Source organism: Lathamus discolor, chromosome 5, assembly GCF_037157495.1.
Source record: "Lathamus discolor isolate bLatDis1 chromosome 5, bLatDis1.hap1, whole genome shotgun sequence".
Lineage (NCBI taxonomy): Eukaryota > Metazoa > Chordata > Aves > Psittaciformes > Psittacidae > Lathamus > Lathamus discolor.
Genome location: NC_088888.1, coordinates 80,102,160 through 80,128,157, shown reverse-complemented (window position 1 = coordinate 80,128,157; position 25,998 = coordinate 80,102,160). Strand labels below are relative to the sequence as shown.

At 38.9% G+C, this 25,998-nt stretch overlaps 1 protein-coding gene across 2 annotated transcripts in view; it reads left to right on the top strand.

The window, feature by feature from the left end:
* The window catches only part of KCNQ5 (potassium voltage-gated channel subfamily Q member 5), a 277,823-nt gene that overhangs the window by 203,359 nt on the left and 48,466 nt on the right, over nt 1-25,998 (top strand). For both annotated transcript variants that reach the window (XM_065681426.1, XM_065681424.1), the window contains exons 3-5: nt 4,753-4,879; nt 24,130-24,305; nt 24,735-24,860. In XM_065681426.1, the coding sequence (XP_065537498.1) occupies nt 4,753-4,879; nt 24,130-24,305; nt 24,735-24,860 (429 nt within the window). The remainder of the gene's footprint in view (nt 1-4,752; nt 4,880-24,129; nt 24,306-24,734; nt 24,861-25,998) is intronic.

Genomic DNA, 25,998 nt, shown 5'->3' with positions numbered 1-25,998 from the left:
AGAAATGATAGTCTACAACCAAGGCATCTGATTTCAGCAGCAGCAAATTATTTTAAGTTTTAATATGCAGTTATGTTAATAAGCAAGAAAGCTATGATAAAGCCAAGGTTTTGCTGTTAACGATTTGGGAAATCCTTATCATTAAAAACTACCTGAGAAGCATATTAATGTAGACAATTTCAACAAATCATCACTTGTATCCTAATTAGATTAAATAAAATAAAATATAAAAAAAAAAGAAAGAAGAAAAAAAAGTGTTTGTTGTATCTGGATTGTGCAAAGTGTGCTTGATTTAATTAATTAACACCCCTGTTCATTAGAGTCCTCCAGGTCCTTCTTTTAATAGAAACCTTGCCCTGGATGACATCTTTGTCCTTTCCTGACATTTCTGTGACCCTCATTTTTTCAGTGGCAGAGCAACCAAAGCACTTGCAGTGCAAAAAACTTCAGGAGCACAGTGGCACCCGTTTCTTGTGCCAAGAGCAACTAACTCTCTTAAAGCGCATGAGTTTCAGCCTTGCTTCTCTTGCATATGCATAGTGCCCCATGGCAACTGGAGCTGCATGTGTAGAAATATTTCAGAATGAAAAGTTCATCAGTCTTGATGAATTGCACTTTGAGAAAGAAGAAAGACTTTGCACAGTCCAAGCCTCCAATGCATCTGCCTTATCAGGTACTGTGGGGGCTATCTGTGAGCTTAAATAAGCAAAAAGTTACAGATTTTGGTAACTGTGATGAAGCCAGAGGCAGCTGTGATTTGGAAAGGATGACAAGGTGGGAGGGATAGGGGAAGTAATGGCAAAGGCCAGGGCATTCCTGCTCTACCTAGGAACAGAAAGGTTAGGCTTCCAGCAAACCAAAATTTGCTCATCAGTTCAAATACAGCCTTGCTAAAGTTTGAAGGAGGCCAGATTTATAAACAGTGCAGAATTTTCCCATTCTGTTGTAAATGCTGCTATTCATACTTCATACATAATCCAAAATTAACAGGGTTCCATCATATTATATGTAGAACAGATATACTTTGAATGCATCATTTCTACAGCAAGCCTACAAAACATATGAGGTCTAATGATGTATTCTGTGACATGCCTTTCTAATTATGTTCTGATTTTCTGTTTCAATTGCTAAAGAACTAAAATCAAGTTATTGTAATGCCTAGATTTATGCTTAATTTTGTAATAAGCCATTGAAAATGAAATCTAAAGAAGAAAAAAAAAGTCCTGATCTTCTTTGGGATGCATCCTTCCAATTTTTGTATGTGGAAAACCAAGAACCTCATAACTGTGCAGCTGCCACAGGAAAAACTAATGTCATTCCCTGGCCTGCATTAAGCTTGACGGAGATTTGCATTTACATTATGACTGACTGAACTGATTACTAAAACATTATTTTTTTCACAGTGGTGTGGGATTATGGAATCACAGAATTATATTGTTTCTCTCTGGTTTCAACCTGGAGCAATCCGAAATACAAAAAAAAATAAACAACTGTTATATATGCTGATATATATTTATAGATATATGCACACACACATACTATAAAGAGTTCTGTTTCAACGCATTCATGTTTTCTAGGAAAACCTTTTTCCTTTAGACTTTATTAATGATGATATGTATGCAGATAAGTTGTTCTTTGAGAAAGTAGGAGTGACCAGGATATTAGGATCATTCTGAAATACCGCTATTTCAGAAAGTGCAGTACGTGTGAAACCCTCTCTCCACTTTGTTCAATTTCTTTTCTGTTATTAAAGCTTATACTGTATTTTAAAACCTCCAGAAATGTGGTACGTGTGGAAGAAAATCTTATATAGTACTTTTAAATTCAGCAATTCTTTAAGCACAGAGCCATATTTAATGTATTTGAGCTCACCATAACTACAGCAGCTGTTGTTAAAATTTACTTTTAGCAGAAACTGCAGTTGATTTTGAGAGAATATCACCATGCATAAATTCATAATGTTGCTAGAAATAGTAACTATTTTTCTCAAGGAATGAACAGAGATATTTCACATTGTTTCTCCAAGCAAATCTTATGCTATTACCCCACCATCAAAAAGCCCCCAACAAAATCAACAAAAAAAACCCACATCATTTTGCTCTTTTCTCTCTCAGAACAGATATATCTTCGAGAAGATTCTCTTTGCAGTACATGTTTATGCATTTGTGTGTGTGAGCAACAAATAGGATTTCTGCCTCTGACACACAATTACATCATGTAGTACAAGAGACTCTCAAGCATGTGCTTTCAGCACACAATAAGTAGTACAGATGATGAATGCAAAACTGCGCAGCACTAATGGGAAACAGAATAGTAAACTGCCAAATAAAAATTACCTATTTTAAACATCTACCAGCAGTTTTGTGATGCTAATTTAGCTGAATTGAAGCTGTAGACTAGTTCTGCCAGAATCATTAAGTACTTTCTGTTCTTCCCAATTCTCTATTAGAGGCCCTACTGGGGTCTAGACTATGATAAAGGACACACTCCTGTGTGTGTAGATCAGCTCTTGTAAAATGCCTGTGACAGTTTCAGTGTACTTACAAAGTAGGAGGTGTTTTTCATGTATCTGTACACATAATATGTTTTCCAGGGAAATGACAAACTTCAGTCAAATTAAATGTGATTAGATTTTAACAAGGAAAATGTTTTATTGGAAGTGAAGAATGCTTCATGCTTCACTGGCCTCCATTCCTTCAGTATTTCTTACCCCTGCACCAAAGAAGAGACTTTATCAGGGGTATCAGATGTTATGACCTGAGTGCCTGCCATCCATCCTCATAAATTCAGAGACATCACCAAACAATGTGTAAACCAGATTCGACAATCCATGATTTAACTTCCACTATAAAAGTAGTTAAATAACTAAAATACATATTCTTCTTTTTTTCCAGTTGGCTTCTTGTCTGTTTTGTTCTTCATCTACACAGAATTTCCTACAAGGAAATGTACCACATGATAGCCAACTACTAAGAATTATTGTTACTATAGGGGGAATTTTTTCAATTTTGCACATAATCCTTTCTGAAATTGTGCAATAACTCTGTCTTTGGAATTAAGCTGATGTTTCTTGTAGTGGGATGAAGAAAAAGGAAATCTTGAACAATCACACTCATTTTTCCACGTTCCTTTCTGACAGAAAAAATCTATCATTTTTTTGGCCATGTTTTAGCAGAGGTATCTCATCCTGCTTTTGTGATTTAGGCATTCAGTATGGGACTTACAAAGCTGGAAATGAAGACACTGAAGGAGGCTCTAAAAACTCTTTCAGTTTCAGTGTGATGTAGTTATACAAGCCGATAGGTTTTAGGAAGGAATGCTTTGTTTTCAAATTGTTCTATGACAACAGAAGCAAATTAAATTTACAGTGTTTGTTTCAATGTACTGCCACTATTCGTAAGCTAGTAAAGTGCCATTACATGACACAATATTAATAATGTAATTTTTTCAGGTAAATTAATGCCTGAGTTGACGTATGTGATATTTACAGCCTTATTGGCTTGTAGAGTTGTAGTGTCTTACAGTCTAAAAACATGCAAACTGTTTATTGGGGAAAAGTCGATGTTGGATCAACCGTGCCCTTGCAAATATTCCTCTATTTAATTCATTTGCAATGATTTCTTAACCAGTACCTCACTAGTCCTCATCCTGCAGGAATAACAAATTAATTGGCTGACAAGGAACAGCTTTCTCCTGGACATGGAAATACATACAGCTGCCAGATAAAATACAACTTTTATCCTCATCTTGTTGATGAACTGCTTAAGAAACTCCTTCAAGTATTTTTCTTGTTCTTTTGGTGCACATACAGATTTTTATTTTATGATTTCATGCCCCATAACTTTATGATGGCATTCCAGAAAAGTATGTAAGTTTATAATTACATACCAGAATGTATGTACGAAATCACTGCATATTATAGGGATTCAAATTTCCTTAAGGTATGGAGCTGAACTGTGCTCCAAGCTGTATTGCAACAGGCAATACAAGAGGCAACTCTGTTGTCCTCACTGTTTTACTGAGAAATTTCTTCTAGTAAAAATGGCATATATAGAGGTTGGTGTTATTAAAATGAACAGTCTTAAAAAAGGTTCCAGGGTGAAAGAAATGCAAGCCAGACAAGAAAGGTGACTTTTAAATGCTTCCATTCACAAGTTGTTCAGGGAAAGGTAGGCGTAGTGTGAACATTCATTTACCATCTTATAAACAATTACATACCCATTGTAAGCAATGACACTTGCATGTATTTTAACCTTCTGGGGAAAAAAGTTATTTCCTAAATGCTTCTGCATCATCTCAATCACTTCACCTGTATATTGCTACAATAAGAATATATTTACCAACACATACAGCCTTCAAACTAAGAACTGATTTTATGGATGTGGATATATAACATATTCTTCACTGCCTGTTTAAATCACCTGCGGTCTGATCCTCTGTATCCAAAGTCACCAAGTATTTTGCTTTGATTTTTTTTCTGCATGATTTAGTTCTTCAGTGTTTCATATTTAGTAGCCAATTTTAGCAGATACTTAATGTTACTAAGGTTAGACTCGAACTATTCATTAGGAAGCTCTGGGAACTGTGTCCTGTGTGTAGCTGTGTAAACATCCTGGGGAGCAGGATCCCAGGTTGGCTTGTTATCTTCAGATGCTCAAGGTGGATTGCTAGACACACATGGCGATCATAGGTTTCCTGATGCTTCAGTGTTGGTTATCTGTAACAGGCATTTTTCTTATTTGCCCCTTCTAGGAATTTGTCATGATTGTTGTCTTTGGTTTGGAATTTATTATTCGCATCTGGTCTGCTGGATGCTGTTGTCGATACCGAGGATGGCAAGGAAGACTGCGCTTTGCAAGGAAACCATTCTGTGTAATAGGTGAGTGTCCCAGTTCTAGGTTATTATAAGATAAAAATAAATACCCCTCCCCACTCACCCCCACCACACCCACCCCTGCTTTGCTTCTGAATGAAAGCTACTGGAATCAGACTGTTTAGAACTTACTAGAAACATAAATCTGTAAACAGTTTGAACTTCCTAGAAGCATTTGACATCTCAGAGTGGTTTGCTGCTCTCCCAAATGCTGTTGTGTGGAAACACTAGCAGATTGTTCAGTTCAGCTTTTGTTTCTCTTCCCTTTCCCTTCTCCATTGAACTGGCAAGTTTTCTGTCACTGATTAGCTTCAATCTGAGGTGTTAATCTGCAGTAAAAGTGAATGAAAGGGTTCTTCCTTGTCCAAAACTTTGTTACTATAGGGTGACTTAGGTAGATTTTCCACCCTTTCCTTTAAACAGCTCATAGCTACCCTCCTACTATTTGTGAAATAGTTGAGGCAGGTCTCCTGGCACAGGTCTCAGTGAGTGTTGGGGTTTGTTTTACTTAATTGTGCTTTTTCCTCCTTTCTCTGGATTTGACATGCCCTTCTTGTTGCATGTTTATGTAGGCAACCTGTAGCCTTGAAAGCATCTTCTCTGTCCCCCTTGCAACTCCATCACTTGCTAGCAGAACTAACTGGTAGCTAACAATCTCTTGCTTGTGGCAGCCTTTCTGTGCTGGTTCAGTGGATGAAAAAGGAACTTTGTTCTGCAAAACACTGTACAGCTACTAAAGTAGCTTCTGGAAACTAAACCAGTAGCATTAATTATTCTGTGTCTCTCCTGCTGATTTTTTGTCCATATCTGGTCTTTAGCATCCCTGAACAGATTTTCTGATTTGATCTTTTGAGGAAGAACCTTTAGCAAGCAATTTTGCAGCTCTTGGTACATAAAGTAACTATTTACCTGACACCTTGACTTTGAAGTCATGAGAAAGCGTGCCCTAGCAGGAAAGGCTAACAGGCTATATGTACTAGCTATAGAATCATCATCAGTAGATGCTGAAGACACATTATATCTCCCTATATTTGGCACTTATTAGACCACATCTAATCCCCATTTGCCCCCTCCAACACCATACATGAAAGACATCAATAAACAGGAGTAAAGTGAAGGCCACCAAGATGATCAGTGCTGGAGCATTTGCCCTTTGAGGAAAGGCTGAGGGACCTGGGCTTGTTCAGCCGTGAGAAAGGATGGCTTCAGGGGGAAATCTGTGAACTCAGTGCTAAAATCTCCTAAAAAGCATATGGCCTATTTTGGCCTACTACTTTTCATGCGTTTGTTTCATCATTTACTCACTCATCCGTTCAGTTATTCTTCCTACTTATTGTTACAGTGAAACAATAATATTTTAGAAAACTTAGTCTGTTTACTATTAATTAAATTTGCTATATATCTCCAGCAGATCTGTTCTCTGATTATTTTTGTGATCAAACACAAATCACACAGGGGAATGACCTAAAAGCTAGAAATAATAAATCTGAGGATTGCCCCAAGGGTCACAGGCAGCCTTTATTTTCTTTTCCATTAATAACCTAATCGCTAGAAAAATTTTATTGAGAGCCAAAGCTCTGTGCTTACGTTAGTGTCCCTACAATGTCATTAACCCAACAAATCAGTTCATCAAACACTGCTGTATGCGACCATGTTAGTAATGATATCAAATTATTTTAAAGCTTTGTAGCCTTGTTTATTTCTGTATAAAAAGGAATAATAGTATAGTATTAAACCTTGATTTATACTTTGTTCCATGTCAGGAGTTGCTTGCCATCCCTCATTTTCTCTGACCGTATATGAGTTTGCATATATAATGTACAGGGCATACCAAGATACCCTCCCAGATACTTAAAGATGTAGTTCTGCAAATCCTGAATCTCTCAGGTATATCAGTCAAGCTTGGCAGCACTGCAGAGAAATATTGCTGTGTTATACCGTGCAGAAGAGTAGCAATCCAGGCACCTCATCTCCTGACTGCTGCCTTCAGGAGACAGGGATGCACAGGCTCAGGAAGAACTTTGTGTCTGCCTGTGCCTTAGGAGGAGCTATGCTCACTGGAGAACCCCGAAGTAAAAGAGGATGTATCTGCTAATGAGAAAGAAAGTATGGCAACCCCTTACTGTCAGGTCATTCAGGGACACTGAAATAAATGAAGAGTCTGTTGTTCTTTCTCTGGCGATGGGCCTCCTACATGGTTGCAGGTGACCTAACTAAATTAAACTAACTTCTGATCACTGTTCTGTGCATATGAGAGATTTTATGATCACAATGAACCCTCAGTCTGTGACGGTGGCTCCCATGCAGTGGCACATTGTAAAAATAATGAGGAATAATAAATAACAAGGTGTGGGTAAGAAGAGTGAGATCCTGCCAGTCTTAGTCTGATAGACTTCAGAGGAACTTCTTCTTTCCACTGTCCCTGTAGGAGACTCTGGGACTCATACATGTGGAAGCCCAGCAAGGGCAAGTGAAGAACACATGAGCATGCTTCCCTTAGAATGCTGGAAGCAGTGAATTATAGTACCTAAACTTTATGTGACTTCTAGATTTAAATATGGGGGTTGAAGCTCCTAATTAAATTTTTTTTTCACCTTAAATTTGACCCCCTTCTAGTAATATAACATTTTTCCAGGGCAACTAGATTTCCTGGTGGTCCAGCCCGGTGAAAGATTTAATGTATTTCAGTTAGCCCATTAGCAGTTTCCCACAACGGCTTCTGTTTTACCTCTAGTCAAGCTACAGTACGATGGAAATGTCACAAGTTCAAATTCTGTTGAGGCTGCAGAATGAACAAATTCCCAACAGGAAGCTTAAGTCCATTATCTGTAATCAGGCTCTTGAACTTCATGGCTGGCAAACCTCGTTTCAGAGCATTAAGTGATAGCAGCGGCTGTTGCATATTACTGGATCTATTTTTCATTAATTAGAGTAGTAATGAGCCATCATATGGCACTTTTGACAAACCTTTATAAACAAATCCATATCTAGTGTGTTACAAGATCTGCTGAATCCTTAATTTGAATTAGTTCAATATATTTATGTAATGATACATTGTCACCTTGGTATTTAGACACATTATAGAATTTAAATACAGACAGACAGTAGATCTGCTGCTCATGATAAACGATATATAGAGCCTCCTTCTAGTATAATTTGAACTCTAAATAACCCAGTGATGTTCTGTAATATATCTTTGACCAAAGAGACACATCTCACATCACATTTCATTACAAATCCTAGCAAACCCAAGTGCCAGCAGGAGTAAGTTTCGTGTTGAAGGGGTCTCCTTCCAGCCCGACTTGAACTCATCCGAGGAACATGCTGCCCACTTCACTCCAGAAAATACTCTGACAGCAGTAGTAGTATTAAGGCTGGAAATCAGAATTTCCTCAGATGATTTCAGCAGCCGTAATTCTGTGCAATGAACAAAGGCTAAATCGGTTACAAATTGTGTAGGTTTTTAAGACTAATATTTAGTGGCATATCTTCATGTTTGACAGTTCTGGCAATACAGTTTTTAGAAATCCATAAGAAAAGTAATGTATTTTGAATATCATCTATGGGCCTTATTCTTTCACATCTCTGACTCCCTTACTGCTGAGTAAGGTACCATTTGCTCTAAATAAAGACATCGGATTCTGGTCTTCTCTTTCTAGAAGTTGTGTGTCTTCTAGTCAAAAGAAATCTGCTAGTTTTGTACAAAGCAGTTGTTGATATTTCTGTCTGGTGTCTGCTAAAGAATTCAGCAGCCTGTATTTCTTTATTGCCATGCTTTTTTGATCTCATACTAGTGTCACCATCATGTTGTTTTGAGTAGAGGAGCACTTACCATGAACTGGGCAACCTGAGCGATATGTGCCTCGTGACTTCTTTCTCGCTAGGGAGTTGTGGGTAGTGTCACATTTCATCTACATGAGGCTTTGGAGATCTAGGTTTTGATCTGAGAGCTGAACTTTCTTTGCATCCATATTCTGTGTATCTGCCAAGATACGTGCTGAGGAAGGAAGTCAGCAAGGCTAGTGTAAGATTACTGATGAAATGATTTTTCCTTGAAAAATATTGATTAATTGAAAACAAAGTAATTCACGGAAGCAAACCAATTCCCTTTTCCTGAGGAAAGGCATTTTATATTCAGTCTAGATCTTTTTCTCATCAAAATTAAAAGCACTGTCTCTCTCAAACATGCAGTATGGCAAATAATACAGTTTCTGGTTTCTAGGTAAAGTATGGTTAAATTCTCACTCTGGGAGATATGGAGCAGAGCCAATCTCTCAGCTTCACTGAAACTATCCAAACATCAATAAATAATTCTTAATTGGTCCAGAGAGAAATGCTGATTTATCCTGTCACCTGGTGTTAATTGTAGTAAGCTGCTACATGAGAAACTTTGATGTTTTTCACCCAAAGGATAATCAGTCATTGTAAATAGACAATCCCTGAAGTACAGGTTAGAAGAGAGCCACACCAGAATGGATTCTGTAAATGATTTATGGATTCTTTCAAATAACTGATGATCTCTCATTTTTGAATCTTCAGGAAATATACTGTATAATAATAATAATAATAGAATGTGATATTATTAAGTACTATATATTATCAAATATTCTATATTATGAATGTATATTAGAGAACTTCAGGTGCAGCTTATGAGCCACAAGGTCTCAATGACTTGGAAATGTACAGTAAGAAGAAAGCAAACAACTGACAGACCAAGAAACAGTTAACATTTTCTGGTTTTAGACTCGGCATGTTCAATTTTTCTCACATTTTTTAGGGACTGGCTTTAAAATTGTTGCTACTAGAGATGCCCAGGATAGGAAGATGTTTATAGAAATGCCTTTCTTTTCACTACCTATCTTAATTCGAGATGTTCATATCCCGCCTTACTATGCTGAATAATGATGTCATACCCATAGACGAGATAATTGCTCAGATTTCTATACATACATGTAAATTCTCCAGTCCAAAATGAAGTAATTTAAGTAAATTTAGCTGGTAATGTAAGTGCTTGTGTGGCAGTTAGAGGTAGACAGCATTGTGCCAAATTCACTTATCTGCTTACCATAGCATATGGAGTTGCAAAAGCAGTAAAATAGTTTGGGGTTTGATTTTTATCGTTCCTAGCATCTAAAAATCCATAATTTTAAATGAAATAAGTGAATAACATATCGGAGCCTAATTGATATGCAAGGAAGCACTGAGCTTTCTTGGCTTCTTTCCATATGTTGTGCTGCAGATCAGCTGCTTCATGTGTGACATCTCTTGTAACTCCCATCTCAGATCATTAGCTCTTTCCTGTAGCTCTTTTGTGAGAAGAACTGCTGTTTGGTGGATGTGCAAGTTTTGCTTTTGCAGCAGCAAATTACATTCTCCAGGCAGAAATCTGAATCATTTAAGAACATTTCCATATTGGTCCAAAATCGTGTCCTATTAGACCAGGTGTTTGCTATTTTGGACTTTTGCAATTGCCCATTACTCTATCCTTGGCATATATGCAGCCTCTCATGGGACTGTGATATCCCTAGCTTGTAGGACTGCTTTATTTCAAAAGCCACCTTCAGTGTGTCTCCTGTTTTACTAACAAGCCTATACTTACTTAGGAGTGTTTTAGCAGCATGTTAACATAAATTTCAATGTTAATGCCTTCATGTGGTACATTAGGCAACTGTCAATCTGACTATTTGAACCATGATTAACTACTTTTGCAGGTGTTAATCAATCAAATCGTGCTTCCTCTCATGTTGTCCCAGCCTCACCCCTGTCAATCCAAATGAAGAAATTTGAAAATGTCTTGAGTTATTGGCTTGGCATATACTGTGGGAATCTTTCTAGATTTGCTTGAAAACGCAGCATACAACAGAAGGCAACATGCTGCTATTTTATATTTGCAGTATGTTTTTCCATGTATTTGGTGCTTTTAGTTGTTACTCTTACACCTGTTGAATGTTGTCACTTTATTGCTGTCTTTGCTGAAGACTCATTTATTTCTGTTCAAGTCACCTGTGTGTGAGCAAGATCTTCAGGAAAAGGGGTTGTTGGTGCAGTCAGTTAGAACCTGTGGGTTTATTCTGCTTGGCTTTTTGTTATTTAGAAACAGGCATTTTCAGTGGCTTTAAAGGTGATGTTTGCTTCTTCAAATGCATTTTTCTGGTATCTGCTAAGCTTTAACTTGTTAACTGGCAATCCTGACGGTTTCAATCACAAGCTTTGCCCACTGTTATGTTCAGTATAATCACAGAATCATAGAATAGTTAGGGTTGGAAAGGACCTCAAGATCATCTACTTACAACCTCCTTGCCATGAGCAGGGACACCTCACACTAAACCATCCCACCCAAGGCTCTGTCCAGCCTGGCCTTGAACAGAGCCAGGGATGGAGCATTCACGGCTTCCTTGGGCAACCCATTCCAGTGCCTCACCACCCTTACAGTTAAGAATTTCTTCCTTATATCCAGTCTTAACTTCCCCTGTTTAAGTTTTAACCCATTACCCCTTGTCCTGTCACTACAGTCCCTGATGAACAGTCCCTCCCCAGCATCCCTATAGGCCCCCTTCAGATACTGGAAGGCTGCTGTGAGGTCTCCATGCAGCCTTCTCTTCTCCAGGCTGAACAGCCCCAACTTCTCAGCCTAAAAATCAAAGTGATCGCCAGGTGTCTTCCTCCAGCCTTGCAACTAGTGTTGTGATCATAAGGCTTGCAGAGATGCTCATATGTTTCCATTCTTTTACGTTACTTCAGAGGACTGAGTGTTGCCACCAGCACTGCTAAAGTGACTGATGGGCAGAATAGTCCAGTGGGAATTGCAGGAAATCTGTTTTTATGATCATGCCTCAAATGGTCACACTCCAACCACTACAATAGAAAAGAACTTGTGTACAAGAGAGAAAGTACAGTTTTGTAATTCTTCATTTTTACAGCTGCTGTGTTAAATATAGCAATTAGGGAGGATTTGACAATGTAACAACGTTATTACACTTTATTACACAGTTACAGTATTTATATCTCAAGTTTAATACGGCTAAGTGGAAATATTTGCATATTTCTAGATGGCAATTGGGCATGTTCTGCACACTTTAATTTCCTTCCTTTCCTTCTCTTCACACCCCTAGCACTTAAGCACCAGGTTCTCATAACTTGCAGTCCCCTCTTAAAGAAAAACTACGTATTTTACCTTTAAGCTTGTGCTAACTGTCAAAAGTGAGGATTTGACCTTTCCGGTATTAGATGATACTGCCGTCAGTAACAGATCTAAGGAAGGTGTCCACCAGATCTGTTTTATATCAACCTAAGCTCCAAAATGGTGTAAATGCTTATTTGAGTCTGGCCTAAGCTGCCTCTGCCGTAGAAAGCAGCAGCTTCAGCCATCTGCTTGCACCATCATGCCACCCATCCTGGTGCCCCAATGCATGTATGTGACCCTCTTGGGAGCAGCTAAGGTGAATGCAGAGCTCCTTTGGCCCTGGGGCTCCCCTGCAGCAGACCGGCCTGCTCATGAGACCCCCACACTGAGGACTGGTTTGTTTCACATTAAAATGTCATAAGGCAGAGTGCAGAGGTTGTCACGCAGAATGGCATTATCTGCTGTATTTAATATCTCATTTTAGGATTGCCTCCTTTTGGGTTTGTGAGGGTGCTACCAGATTGTGTTTTTTTCCCCTCCCAACAAGTGTTGAACTGAGCTTCTATTTCTTTCTTCACATCTCCCACAGGAAGAAGTCTCAAGGGTGGCTGCAAAGTGCCCCACATTAGTGTTCTCCAAGTCATATAAAGTTTCTTGCTGGCACAGTAGTCCCTTTTTGGCAGGTAGGATAGCAGCTGAGGGTAAATAGTGGCTAGGAAAAAACAGGGGAGTTCCAGGAGACACTCACAGTGACTGTGCAGACATCCAAACAGTTCTGTAGGTTAGGAATGCAAGCTCTGGTTTTAGGCAGCAGGGAGAGGTGTGTGCCTCTGGGGACTGCTCAGAAACTTAAGGTAGGAATTAATCTCTCTCAGCCAACACTGAGGGACCCATGTTCCTGCCTTCAACGCCTGCATTAGATAATTCAGCTATAGACTAGATACCTCCTGTTTCTTCCTACCCCAATTTGAGATGAGATTATTAATACTCTCTTCCCTCTCCACCTACAAACAGGCTTTTCCTCTCCCTCAGAGACATGCTGTTCTCTCCCCTGTTCTTTCCAGCATGTTTATTTCTCGGTTTTTGCATGTCTACTTTCACCCTCACACCCACGATTTTTCTGTTCTCACATTTTTTGGGCCTTTCCACTCCCATACCACTGCATCACCTTCACTTTATAAAACCTGTGAATGTGTTAGACAGGCATTTCCAGACACCCTGCCTGCCTTCCTCTCCCTAAGATTTTAGAGTGTCATTGAAAAGGCTGTGAAAGTGCAGGGTCCTGCCTATAGGTCCCGCTACAAGGACCCTGCAGAGAGGTAGCACTGCTTCTCCTGCTGGGCTGGATCACATAGGAGCCCTATTTGGTGTTCTCCACACACTCACTAGTGCCAGATACCTCTAAAAATGGTTTTAATACCTGTAGCCCAAATAACCAGTCAGACAATGTTTTTGTTTGGATGTCAGGGCATCAGTATCTGACTCACACAGGAATTTGGATCCCCTGAAAAATTAATTCTAGCAATTCAGGCAGAAACATCCAATCTTGTCTTTAATTTTCCCTGGTTATTCCTTTACATCCTGTGGCAATGAATTTTACAAGTTAATTGCATGTTGTATTTCTTTTTATCAGATTTAAATTGTCTTTTGATCTCACTTTTATAAGGAAGGGTAATTAGGAGGCATCCAACAGTCCTTCTTATTTTCTGGTAGTTTGCATACCTGTATCTGTCATCTCATATTTGTCTTCTGACTAACTACTCCTAAATTATTCAGCCCTTTCTCCATACACAAGTCTTGCCATGCCTGTAGTTACTTTGTTTTTTCCTTGCTGATAGCTCTCTGGTTTTCTTACAGTCTGATCTAATGAGCCTCTTTATTCATCAGGTGGGGGTGCATCTGGCTAGCCACCCTGCTGCCTTGCCCTCCGGAAATCTTCAGGGCTTTTTTCTCCCCACAACGATAGCCTTTTTCAGTAAGGTCTACTACTGTCATCCAGGAAAAAGCTTCAGACAAAGTGAAGTGACTAGCAAACCTTGTTTTCCCGGGGCTTGTAAGGCAGAAAACAGTTACTGGGCAGAGTAAGTGAAGATTTATGGGAAGCATGTGCATGAGTTACTCGTGGTTTGTTTCTTTGGTTGGACACAAATTGGGTTGGTGAACACCGGGTCAAAGATACAGTTTTAAATGTGTTTCTGTCAGCCTGTCTTAAAGCCAAATAAAATTCCTACTGAATAAATAGTGCTTTATTCTTTCTGGCAGGTACATAATAATAATAATGGTAAAGATCCATTATTGGAGAAGGCTAATAAAGCATAAATTCATGAAAGGCTTGCAGCTGAGCTTAATCTTAGCTTGCAGGAGGCCCTTAGACTTTTAAGATTTATTGAACCAGCTGTTAATAATATAAAAATGTTTGCTGAGGACTTATTCAGCCCATAGAAAGAGTGTGTATTCAATAGGGCCATGAACTTTAATTGCTAGCAGTACAGGTGAAATGTTCCCATTAATGTTATTTTTATACAGACTGAATAAAAAATGGTAACCATAACTACAATTTAAAATTCAGTGTTTGTGGAGCTATTGTGAATCTCAGACCACAGAGAAATATTTCGTCCATTTATAACAAAAGGTTAAATGACATTATTTTGGTATATTTGTCATCATGGCCTGAAAGCGTGCTACTTTTACACAGGAACAGTGTATATATACTTTCAGTACGCTGGCATAGTAATGAGTAACACTGGTTGATCCATCCTTGTGGATGGAATTAGGATCTCATTATAAAAGTTGATTTGAAAATGACGAAACAAAAATCCGATCCATCTTCCTCAATCTGGCATTTCATAAGAGAATATTTAATTTTCACACCTAAAAAATATCCAATATTGACTTTTTGAAAATAGTCCTTGCTTTTCTGTTTCAAAACTCGTTTGACCTCCTAAGTCCAAATTTGTTGCATTTGCTTACATCACTAACAAGCGTCTTTGACTTGTTTCCAATTTTGTTTCATTTTTCTTTGAGGGCGAGAGCTTTACTCAAGGTATAGTGAAGGAATATTAAAGTGCCTATGAAGAAAGGGGTTTACTGGTGCTGCTTGGAGTATTAAAAGGTAGAGGAGATATGGATTGGTTGTCGTCTTTAATGTAGAAAGACTATATGGTTCCTTTCTGTGGTTGAGGCAAGCTAATTGTTTTTCATTAGGATAGGCTGAAGAAATGTGCTTAAACACAAATGAGGGGTGTATGAATTCAGTTTTAGGTGACATGTTTGGTTTACGTTCCCTTGGACCACTTTGCATTGCAGCTTATTTGTGTGTGCGTGTGTGTGTACTGGGGGTTGGTGGCAGGGGCTTACATGCTTATTCATCCTATTTGATGTGCCGCAGAGGAGAAAACTGAGCTGCCAACATATTGTGTTTCGTCAGTTGCTGCCAACCTCAGTCAAGTGACACTGTCACCCCAGCTCAGGTACATGCGAGGCTGAGACCCACACTGGGGTGCGGTGATATCTGCAGGTGCCAGGGCGAGGTATCACATGGCTTGATCCTGAGCTGGGGCTCAAAGTAGTCTGCCCTTGCAGGGCCAGGCTTGCAGTGACATGCCATGGGGTACGGCCCCATTTGCACACAGCTGCTCTGCAGAACTGACCTCGTCCCCAGCACCAGACTCTGGGGGCTCTCAACAAATCCAGAGTTTCAGCATCAGGACGTGGTGCTGTGGCTAATTCTCATAGTGCTGGCAGTTACAGAATCTTTGAATCTTTGATTTCCTAAAGCATGCCTGCAATTTATCTTCCGTGGCACTTAAAATATGTGAAACAGAACCTATTTGATATTATACTGTGTTGTAGTTTAATGCCAGCTGGCAACTAAGCACCACACAGTAGTGATTTTATAATATAAATACATATTTTGTATTATACATTACTTCATTATTACATGTTATATAGGTTTTATATATCATGTAAATAATGCTATATATTATTTTACATGCATCTTTTAAATTTTAATTTAATTAATCTTAAATAGTTCTAATTCCTACCATTTTCTCTTTGTCAGAAAAGATAGCTTTGCATGTTAGTGAGTTGCTTTTCTAAATAGACCCTCTTTGGCTCTATAAAATTAACAAGTGTCCTAGGAAAAAGGTGTCTATATTTCCAGGAGGTCATTTTCATTTCACATTAAAATATTTTGCTTATTCAGATTACTCCAATACATTGCAAATGAAAACTGTAGATGGAGAGAAGGGTTCAAGATAGTTCATCTCTTGATCTCTTCACTGTAGTATTGCCTACCTGATGACTAAGAAAAAATCCAAGCTTCTATGCACAGATGAGATTTAGCGGATTCCTTAGTATCAGGTCAGTGACAAATGTAACCATTTTCGATTGTTAGGAAAAATAAATCATTAGAGCAGAAGTGGTAACTTCTGGTTGTTGGTTTTTTTTTAATTCCACTTCATTGCCTTGACAGTATTACACACATTTGTATAACTCTCTCTTCTGCGTGCCACTGCCACACATCCTGATCTTCCTGGTTTTCAACAGCAATAGAAGACAATTTTCATACTCATCTGTATTTATCTCTGCAAATTATCTTGATACACAAAACTATTTCACTTTCCTACTTCTAAAACTACCAAGTTGTTTTGCATCTTGAAAAGAGATTACGAAAGGAAGCAAAATCACCATCTTGTTTTGCCTGTAATGACAATTACGATAGTTTCTATCCAGAAACTGTTATATATTTGAAAACACGAGGACCTTTTGGCTGGAGTGACAACAACATCTGCAAAAATCAGACAGCGTCATCCATCCCAAGAATTTCCTGAAGATATCCTGCCAATTACTTTTACTAGTAGGTGACGATTAATCATAACCTGCCTGGCATCTGAGCAGAGAGATCTGATCCCTAACCAGAAAGAAAACCTATATTCAGATGTAGCTGAAAGCAAATTTTGCCAGGACTCAAGATCCTGAGCACCATTATTTTTAGTACATGCAAAACTCAGATTGCCTCATGTTGCTTAGGGTTTTTTGGTGGTGGTGGTGGTATTTAGGTTTCGTATTGCTCTGCAAAAGTGAGGCCTTAATGCTGTAAATCTGCTCAGCTTTTGGGGGGAGGTGCAGAACTCAGCTTCCTGCCTCTCCAGAATTACTCTAGAGATCTTCAGGTGATATAATTCAATGGATGACGTTAAGCTTTTTTTTTTATAGGTGGAGAATAATGCTTGAGCATATTGTATTTCAGAGCGTGAATTCAGGTGACCTCAAAAGCCCGTGTGGCTCGAGATTAGTCTCTAAGAATCCAGTTTGCAGATTTTGACAATCTTGTACATACTGAATTGTACTTACCAATAAACAGTACTACCAATAAATAGTTCTGCTTCTTTCAATGGGGTAATTTACAAAATATTATAATATCCATAATCTTTCTAAATGTGATAATATTGATCGTCTCTCTGTTCAGAGATGTAATTACAGGTTTAATCCTTTACAAAAAAAAAAATAATAAGATTCTGGACTTTTTAAAGATGAAAATATTGAAAATTCTTGTTTTCTGGGCTAAATACTTATGCAAGGTCAGTTGAAGTTCAGCCATATTAGACTGAATTTTTCTTCCGTAACAATGTGAAATAGCCCACTGATTTCATAGCAAGGGGAATATTCAAAGAGCAAAGGAACTGCCACCTGGTAAAAACATTACAATTTGCCTCTTTACACAGTAACTGTTGCAGCATACTCTAATCATGATTTTTATTCTCTGGCCTCTTGAACCAGGAGAGGGAAGTGGTTAATCCCTTCTTTGAAGCTAAAAGCATTTTCAGCCAGTTATGATGAAATGACCTTTTCTGTTCTGTGACCTTTCTCAACAAGTGCCCAAGGAATAATGATACAATTATTTCCCTCCCTGAATATCCCTCTGTTAGGATATTCAGAAGCCTTAAACTCTCTGAGTATCTTTCACTTTTTGTTTGTTTGTGGGTTTTTCTTAGCTAGCTCACAGGAACACAAAATACACCAATGCCAGATATGTTAGTAGGCTGTGCAAAAAGGCTTCTGTTCCTGTAGCAAAGTTTGTATAAACAGATCCTTTCTTTTAGGAATCTGAAGAGCAACCTTATTTTCATGAACTGATATATGGCCTGTCAGGTGTCAGTCATTTGGCTATACCATAAACTGCTTTAAATTGCCAATTTGTATCAGTTTAGTATAGAGCCCATTGAATATATTTTTGTTATCATGATTCTATAGTGTGACATGCTCAAACACAGTGCTCCAAAATGTGTGTTTTGTTAACTTTGTGAGGTAGTATCTGATTAAAATTCAAAGTACATTTCTGCATTGAATAGATTATACCCTATGGTCCCAACCAGCTTGCTGTGGAGATTGTTGTAGACAAATTGAAGGGAGTTCTGAGAATAGCAATAAGTACAATGAAGCTACTGGAAGGACTGATATACAAAGAGGTATTAGAAAAACTAGAATGTTGGTCATTCCCTCTCTTCTGTCACTCATACCTCTTAGCAACTCAGAATAGAAAGTTGTTAATTATTTCTATGTAGTTGTTGTTAACTGGATTAAAACTTATTTGCATTCCTTGGTGAGTGAGAATAATTGCTCACTGTGCTGTAATATGCATGTTTAACCTCTGCTGTGGCAAACAGAACCAGTGTCAAAGCACCCTTGTTGCTCTTAGTCAGTTATGGAGCCCAGGGGCTCTGTAACTCCACAGAATCAAGAATGTTGGTTTTTTCAGGAGTAACTTTAAAATTTAGGATAATGAACTGTCCTGAGAACTATTCATGAGAAATGACCACTAGAAGCTGCGCCTTTTCTCTGGGTCATAGATAATATCTCTCACCAAAATTAGACCTTAGAAGGGCAGCCTAAAGGTAGCTTAAATATGATCATATGGTTGACAGTTTTCTTTGTGAGTTAATTCAGCTGCAGGCTAGATAAACCACACTCTTCAAACTTTCTGTTTTTTCCCGAAGTTTTGGAGACAAATGTGTCCTACTCTTGTCCTAGTTTATTGCCTCTTTGTACTGTTCTGTAGCCAGAGCAGGCACAGTAACACACATCCTGCATATTCTTAACAAGAATGTGTAAACTCGGAGCATTTTCTGTGACTGTTTAGTAAATGCTGTTTTGACGACATAGTCATGATCCTAAAATGATTGAATATTGTTCATTTTCTGTTCAGATGAGATCAGAGAAAAAAATATCACAAGATTAATTTAACCTGTATTAGCTCAAAGGAAAGGACATTAAAAACTTCAGTGTTAAATGCAGGCAACAGGAAAAGCTCTCACATCTTATACACTAAGACTTTGAAAAATGTGAAAGAAAGATAATGCAGGCTTGTGTATTAGTTTGAACGCGTATATGAGCTTTGAGCACGTGAGAGATTGTCATGAATTACATTTCCTAATATCATCTTGACATTCTTTCTGTAATTTTAAGAGATTGTCCCAGTGGCATATCAAGACTTTGGGACATTTTGCAATATCCAAGTAAACCTTCTGTTTTCACCCTTTTACCTATATAACTGAGTCTGTTATCATACCTTTGAATACTGTAAAATCTCACAACATCCAAAAAGTTCATAGTGGGAAAATTACATAGAAAAATCAATAGAAGTGAAACAGCCCATTATGATGATTTATCCTGCCTCCTTTTTTATCATTATTAATCTCTCAGTCACAGAGTTGTCATTAGAAGTGCTTATAGCTTAGAAATACTAACTACACCTCCAATGACAACCCAACCAGTCATTCCTGACCAAGCTTGAGCAGGATAAGGCAGCCCAGCTCTGGCCTTAACTCTGTGAAGGGGGGTCCTCAGGCTGGCACATGTCTCATGAGCTCTTTGAATTTCACGTTATTGCATTAGAAGTCACTTGTCTTTATTTACATGTAACTATTTTAGTGGGATTGGACAATACACAAATATAATCTATTACACACATGAGTCCTGGGCTCATCTTCTTGTATTTTTCAGGGGGAGGCATGGTTCTTAAGATGGTGGCTTTCAACTAAAAAATCCTTTGCTAAGTTGCTATTAACAAAACTTTCATGCAGTCCCTGGGGTTTCTTGAGAGGTACGTGGTGAAATGGCTGAAGTGGAAGAATTCACTGTTTGAAATTTAATTTGAAATTGTAGTACTCAAAAGTGGACATTGCAAAAGCTGCTGAGAAGATCTGAAATCTCAGACTGGAGTTAGCAAGAGAGGACGCTATCTGCAAGGATGAAAATATGGGAGAGATTCTTAAAGAGTGAATAAAATCAGTATCATAGCTGAAGGCATGCTTAACATTTTGGAAGATCACACACAAAGATGTTAACTTGGAAAAGCTCAGAGAAGTAAACGTACTACAGAAACTTCTGTCTTCTAATAAGTCATTACAGGGGAGTTTGGAATTACACTGCCCATTACTCACTTTCACATCACAGACTTCCCTGGTGCTTTACAGCAAGATACAGGATGAAACTTGAGTCCTCATTAAATTAATGGAAATATTCCAATTTACTTCTTCCCGATTTTCTAGTTTTGCCACTAAAATGTAAAGAGAAAAATATTGATAGAAGTTTGCTTAAGCCTTCCTAAAATACATAAATAGCACGGAGATTTCAGCTAAATTCAAGCGGAATGTGAAAGGAAGTTGAAGAATATTTTGCTCTCTTGCTTAAAAGAAGGCAAATAGGACCTGAGACACGTTGGATTAAAACGTGGCAGGGAGAGAATCATAAAGTACTTAACATTTACTTTTCCTGGATATGCTTAGATAAGAAAACCAAGGCAGTTTAACATATTCAGAAGTTACTTTCAACGGTTGCAAACTTTTCTTTGGACTCTGATTTCATTCCAAGAAGGGTTTATTTTGATTTATCTTACACCTGTTTCTGGCAAGCTAAACTATGCTGAAATAATCTGCCTGCCTTCCCTGCTTCCAAGGGAAACACAGCCAAGGAGGGCTGCCTTAGATAATGGACACACTCTTTCCTTCCTTATTGCCAGCCTGAGGAGTTGGTGGGGGTGTTTGGGAAGGGGAGTGTGGTATTGTGAAGTGGTGAAAAAAAGGAGAGAGCAAGATGTGAAAAAAATGTCAGCACCCTGGGAAGGCTCTTTTCCCTCCAGCTTGCTTAAAACCGTGCCAGTGCATTTTCTGCTCCCCCTTTGTCTCTCCCCATCCCTACTCTCCATCTAGAAGGGAATACACAAGTACATAACTCCCTTTGACCAGTGCTTTAAAAAAGCAAAAAAGAGAGCTATGCTGCTGTTGGCTTTATTGTCTCTCATGGTCAGAGGGGACCAGAGACCCTCTGTGGGGCAGAGGGCTCCCAGCAGCGCAGGGCAGATACTGCATAGTGCTGGCAAAACTGAATTAATTTGAATTTTCTGCAGTGGGGTACCTCCAGGAAACTCCACGTTATAGGGAAAGCTGATAGAGCTCCTCGAATGAGCTGGAACAAGGGCAAGGGCAAATCACTGGCTTATGTAAAACAAGAAGTCCCAATGAGAGTTGTTGAGAGTAACCAAAACCACTTTAATAACGCATAATTCATAATATTTGGGTGACCTTGATGCTTTTTAAATTCTAAGAATGATTTGCAGAAGTGCGCTCTGCTTTCCTAACAAAACCTGGTTTGCTGCTAGCCAGTCACTTTGTTGTTGTGCTAGGAGCAGCCTGGGACAAGCCAAGATAACCAGTGACACTCCTTTTTCAACACAGTTCATATTGCTCAAGACTTCCCAACATGCTCTATGTGAGTCTCAGATCCCAATAAACACACCTAAATATAGAAGTTTGCTTGTAGGTGGGTATGCATGTGCTTCATGTCTGTACTTCCAGTATAGCCGGTCAAGATCTAGGGCTTAGTTCAGCAGAGGACATAGAGATGTCCCCTGTTACATGATATTCCCTGCTCTACAGCGACTTCTCCTGGAGGGCACAGCCCTCCCAGGCCTGAAAGCATAGCTGCTGGAATGTCTCAGATATCTTAAGGCATCTCAAATGGCACTGGACAAATAAATTTGTGCAGCTGAATTGAGCCTTTTTTGTACCAAGCCCAGAGTTCAAGTCAGCTGAGCAGCCAGCAAGAGCCTTCCTGAGGATTAGCTGCACCTCTCTCAGTTGACGTGATCTCCTTGTGCTGCACAGGGAGTTAAGACACCTACTTCACACTTAGACATCTAAATTTAAATGCCTTAACATAGAGCTGAATCCCACACCACCTATTTTTCTGATCTCCATTAGAATTTGTGGTGTCTTTAACTTTTCCTGGTCAGTTGTCCTGTTTCTGAACTCTCACTCAGGCCTCCTGAAGCTCATTGTCATGCTCTTGAGATTCGTACTGTGCAGAGACGCCCCAGGGTACTTCATCCATTTCTGTCTCTTGATCTCTGAACTCATTGGATTTACATCTACAAGCAAATCTAGGGTTTTTTGGTAGCCAGTTATGTAGTATCCACCTATGATTTGCCTGTGTAGTAGCCAAAGACATTTTAAAATGTCAGAGCTGAGGAACAACCGGAAGGTCAGCCTTACCTGACATACTATGTCCAACAGTGACACTAGCCAACAATAAACAGTCTGAGAAGATTACAGAAGTAGGGCAAACAGACAGTGATAATATTTCTTCATGAGTCTCTCAGCCTCCAACAGCCTGATGCTTAGAGATTTGCTGGGCCAGAAGCGGGCACTTGGTATTAGCCTTAAATCTTCTCCAATGAGATCATCCCACTGGCTTTGAACCTATGTAAATTTTTAGCATCTTGTGGCAAGGATTTTCACAATTTAACAGGACAGTCCTTAAACCACAGGTTGTCTGTGCCCTTAGTATTATAATAAAAGGACAAAGCCATCCATAGGTAAGTTCAGAGAAACTTGGATTGTTTGCAGGTATTTGGATCTCAACTTACCTTGGTGCCTGAGCAGAATGAACCAAAGCTATTTCCTACTGTACTGGAGCAGGCTAGGGAAACAGTCTTCTGCTTTTAGGTACAGCCAGTCTCTCTCACAGCTCACCTGTGGGGGCCTTTTTCATTTACTGGGTCATTCTTGACTTATAGGAGCTATGCTTGGGACAAAATGAGTGAAAGAATCAAAACTCACGTCAACAAGAACTTGCTTTCAGTTCTTCACAGGCATTTAGAGTGTCCTTGCATAGAAACATACGAATACCACAAAATCCTAAATTTTTAAAAAAGCAGTTATTTCTTACAAAGGCTCTTTAAGCTTTTAAAGAAGGTCAGGAAATTAATTCTGAAGTGATGAAGTAGCACAGAACTTGTTCTGTGCTTTTCCACTCTGCATGCCGGTGTGTCAGCCCCAGTCATCATAAAAGAACATTTGCTCACTCGCAGCATCCATGTGCCATGACTGTGCTGCTTCTCCTCATCTCCCTTTAAATGCTGTTCTGGCTCTAAGGGCAGTTGGCTGATTAGTTCATGCATAACAAACTCGCTCTCACAGTTTGAATCTGTGACCTGAAGAAATAAATCCTAACACTTGCTGGGCTTCAACAAACTTTCCAGGCTGCCAGATAAAAGAATGCTGCTGAGTACCCAGCACTGCATTTCTTCCTTTCCAGGAAATGGTACATCAGGGGAGTTGTGTCCAGAAACTATAAAGCCTCAACCACACAGTGTTTGTCCTCATAGAAAATTAATACGTGTGCTTTTAAGTCCGGTTCCACTGGACGCTCACCACTGGGTCTGTTCCTTTTTTTTTTTCCTTATCTTTATTTCTTTATTTTCTTCTTTGCATTTTCATAGCAGATTTGATACAGAAAAAGATAGAAAGGGAGAAAGTTCTAGTCCATCTACTCATTTGTACAGTTTGCTACATCAGGCTTCAAAGCTTCTTCATGAGCTCCTTCAACACTGCTCCTCTTATCCATATGTTTTCAAAATTAACTACCCTCAGTTTTCACCCTGGAGTGTCCCAAGGTAGTTTTTGACACCAGCCCTGACCTCATATCCCTACCTCAAACAGGAATCTCAGTGCTTTGGATTCACACCCATCACAGAAGTCTCTCTTTTGACCCCCTCATTCAGCTCATGTACTTGTATACGTTATTTATTGGTACCTGGACATTAATTTTTTCTGTAATATATTTCTTTCAGACATCATTGTTCTCATCGCTTCAATAGCAGTTGTTTCTGCAAAAACTCAGGGTAACATTTTTGCAACATCAGCACTGAGAAGTCTTCGTTTCCTACAGATCCTTCGTATGGTGCGCATGGACCGAAGAGGAGGCACTTGGAAATTGTTAGGTTCAGTAGTTTATGCACATAGCAAGGTATGTAATCCTAGATGCTGATATTGTCTGATTGGTATCTTCACTTAATGTGATTCAACAAGAGGCCAAGGAAACAAACATCAGTTTCGAGAAGAATACCTAAAATTTTCTGGAGTAACTTTAATTGCAATGGGCATTAGCACAGCTACATCAGGCCGTGTTAAATAATAACAGATTTAGAATACGCTGAAAATGTTGTTCTTGATATGCAGTTGTAATTTGATATATATTGGTGAAGTTGCTGCTGCATCAAACCATAGCAGCAGGTTTGGTGCAGTTTCAGATAAAATTTGTGTCCCTAGGGAAACATTTGAGTCTTAACTGCTCAAATGCCAGAAAAGTGTGTAGATCTTTTCATTATGTCTTCCTTGAAATGCCATTCTGTTCAGTCTTTCAACGGGATATTGATCTCTGATTTCTTTTATCTAGGAATTAATCACCGCCTGGTACATAGGATTTTTAGTACTCATCTTTTCATCTTTCCTGGTTTATCTGGTGGAAAAAGATGCAAATAACCAATTCTCCACATATGCAGATGCTCTCTGGTGGGGCACAGTAAGTACAGAAAAATAATACTCACTTTTTAACCAGTATGCTAGAGTGCTTTGAATGTCACATACTGTGGATTTTAGCTTAGTGTGCTGTCAAGTGGACTGTTTTCACTGGCAGAAAACCGGTCTGAGAATCTCCCTCCTCCAGTTATTCGTTTGTACATCTATAGCTCATTTCACCCCTTCCTGCAGAACAGGTCTTTATGTGTTTCTGCTGCAAACCAGATCACTAAACCTTCAAGAGAAAAAAACATTTTACTTTTTTAACCCAGATCCTTTCAGTGGTATAGTTTGTAACACGGTGCCACAAAGAGCTGCTTTGATCCGAATAGAAGGGCTGTAAGCTGCAGTACATGAAGACAAGTGTTGGGAGAGAAAGGGAAAAAATTATTTCATCAGCTTTGCAGTAAAGGAAAGAGTATCATCAGCACCCCAGATGTTGTTTCTCCTTCCTTTGTACCTTGAGCACAAAAAGCAAGAATAAATATCCCCATTCTGGTTCAGCAGTGTTATTTTTACAGATGTAAAAGCCCTGATTTAGTTGAGCTCATGATTAACTATCAAATCAGTTGTTTCTACTTTGTTGACAAGTACATGCCTGAAAGACTGCTTTTCTGAAAGAAGGAAGATTGCATGAATGCTTACTTGTTTCAATAAACTCAGCTTCGAATTAATAATGAAAAACTAGGTGTGAATTTTTGATTTTTTTTTTTTTTTTTTTTTTACTAGCATAATGTGTAGGGGGTTTGGCTTTAAAATGCCCTATAGTGAGCTAGACCCTGTGTGGGAATTACTAATGCAGCTTAAGAAATCCCCCCTAACAAAGCCTATGGCATGGCTATTGCCAGCCAGTATAAAACTGCTTTTCTTTTGCTTCTGATGCAGTAGAACACCGTGATCTCTGACATGTCTGGGTAGTGAAATGATGCCTATAAGATCATTAATGCTGGCACTAACCAGAGCACTCATTAGTTTTCCTGGAACAAGTGCAAGACCTGAACCAGACTTTGCCACCTTTCCTCGTCATAGGGATGCAGAAATGAAGCTTTCTCACTTCTAACCATCTGCTGAAAAGACTTAATCTGGACTCAGTAGTATCTGAAGGCTCAGAGCATGCAACTGAGTAAAAGCCCTTTCCAAAA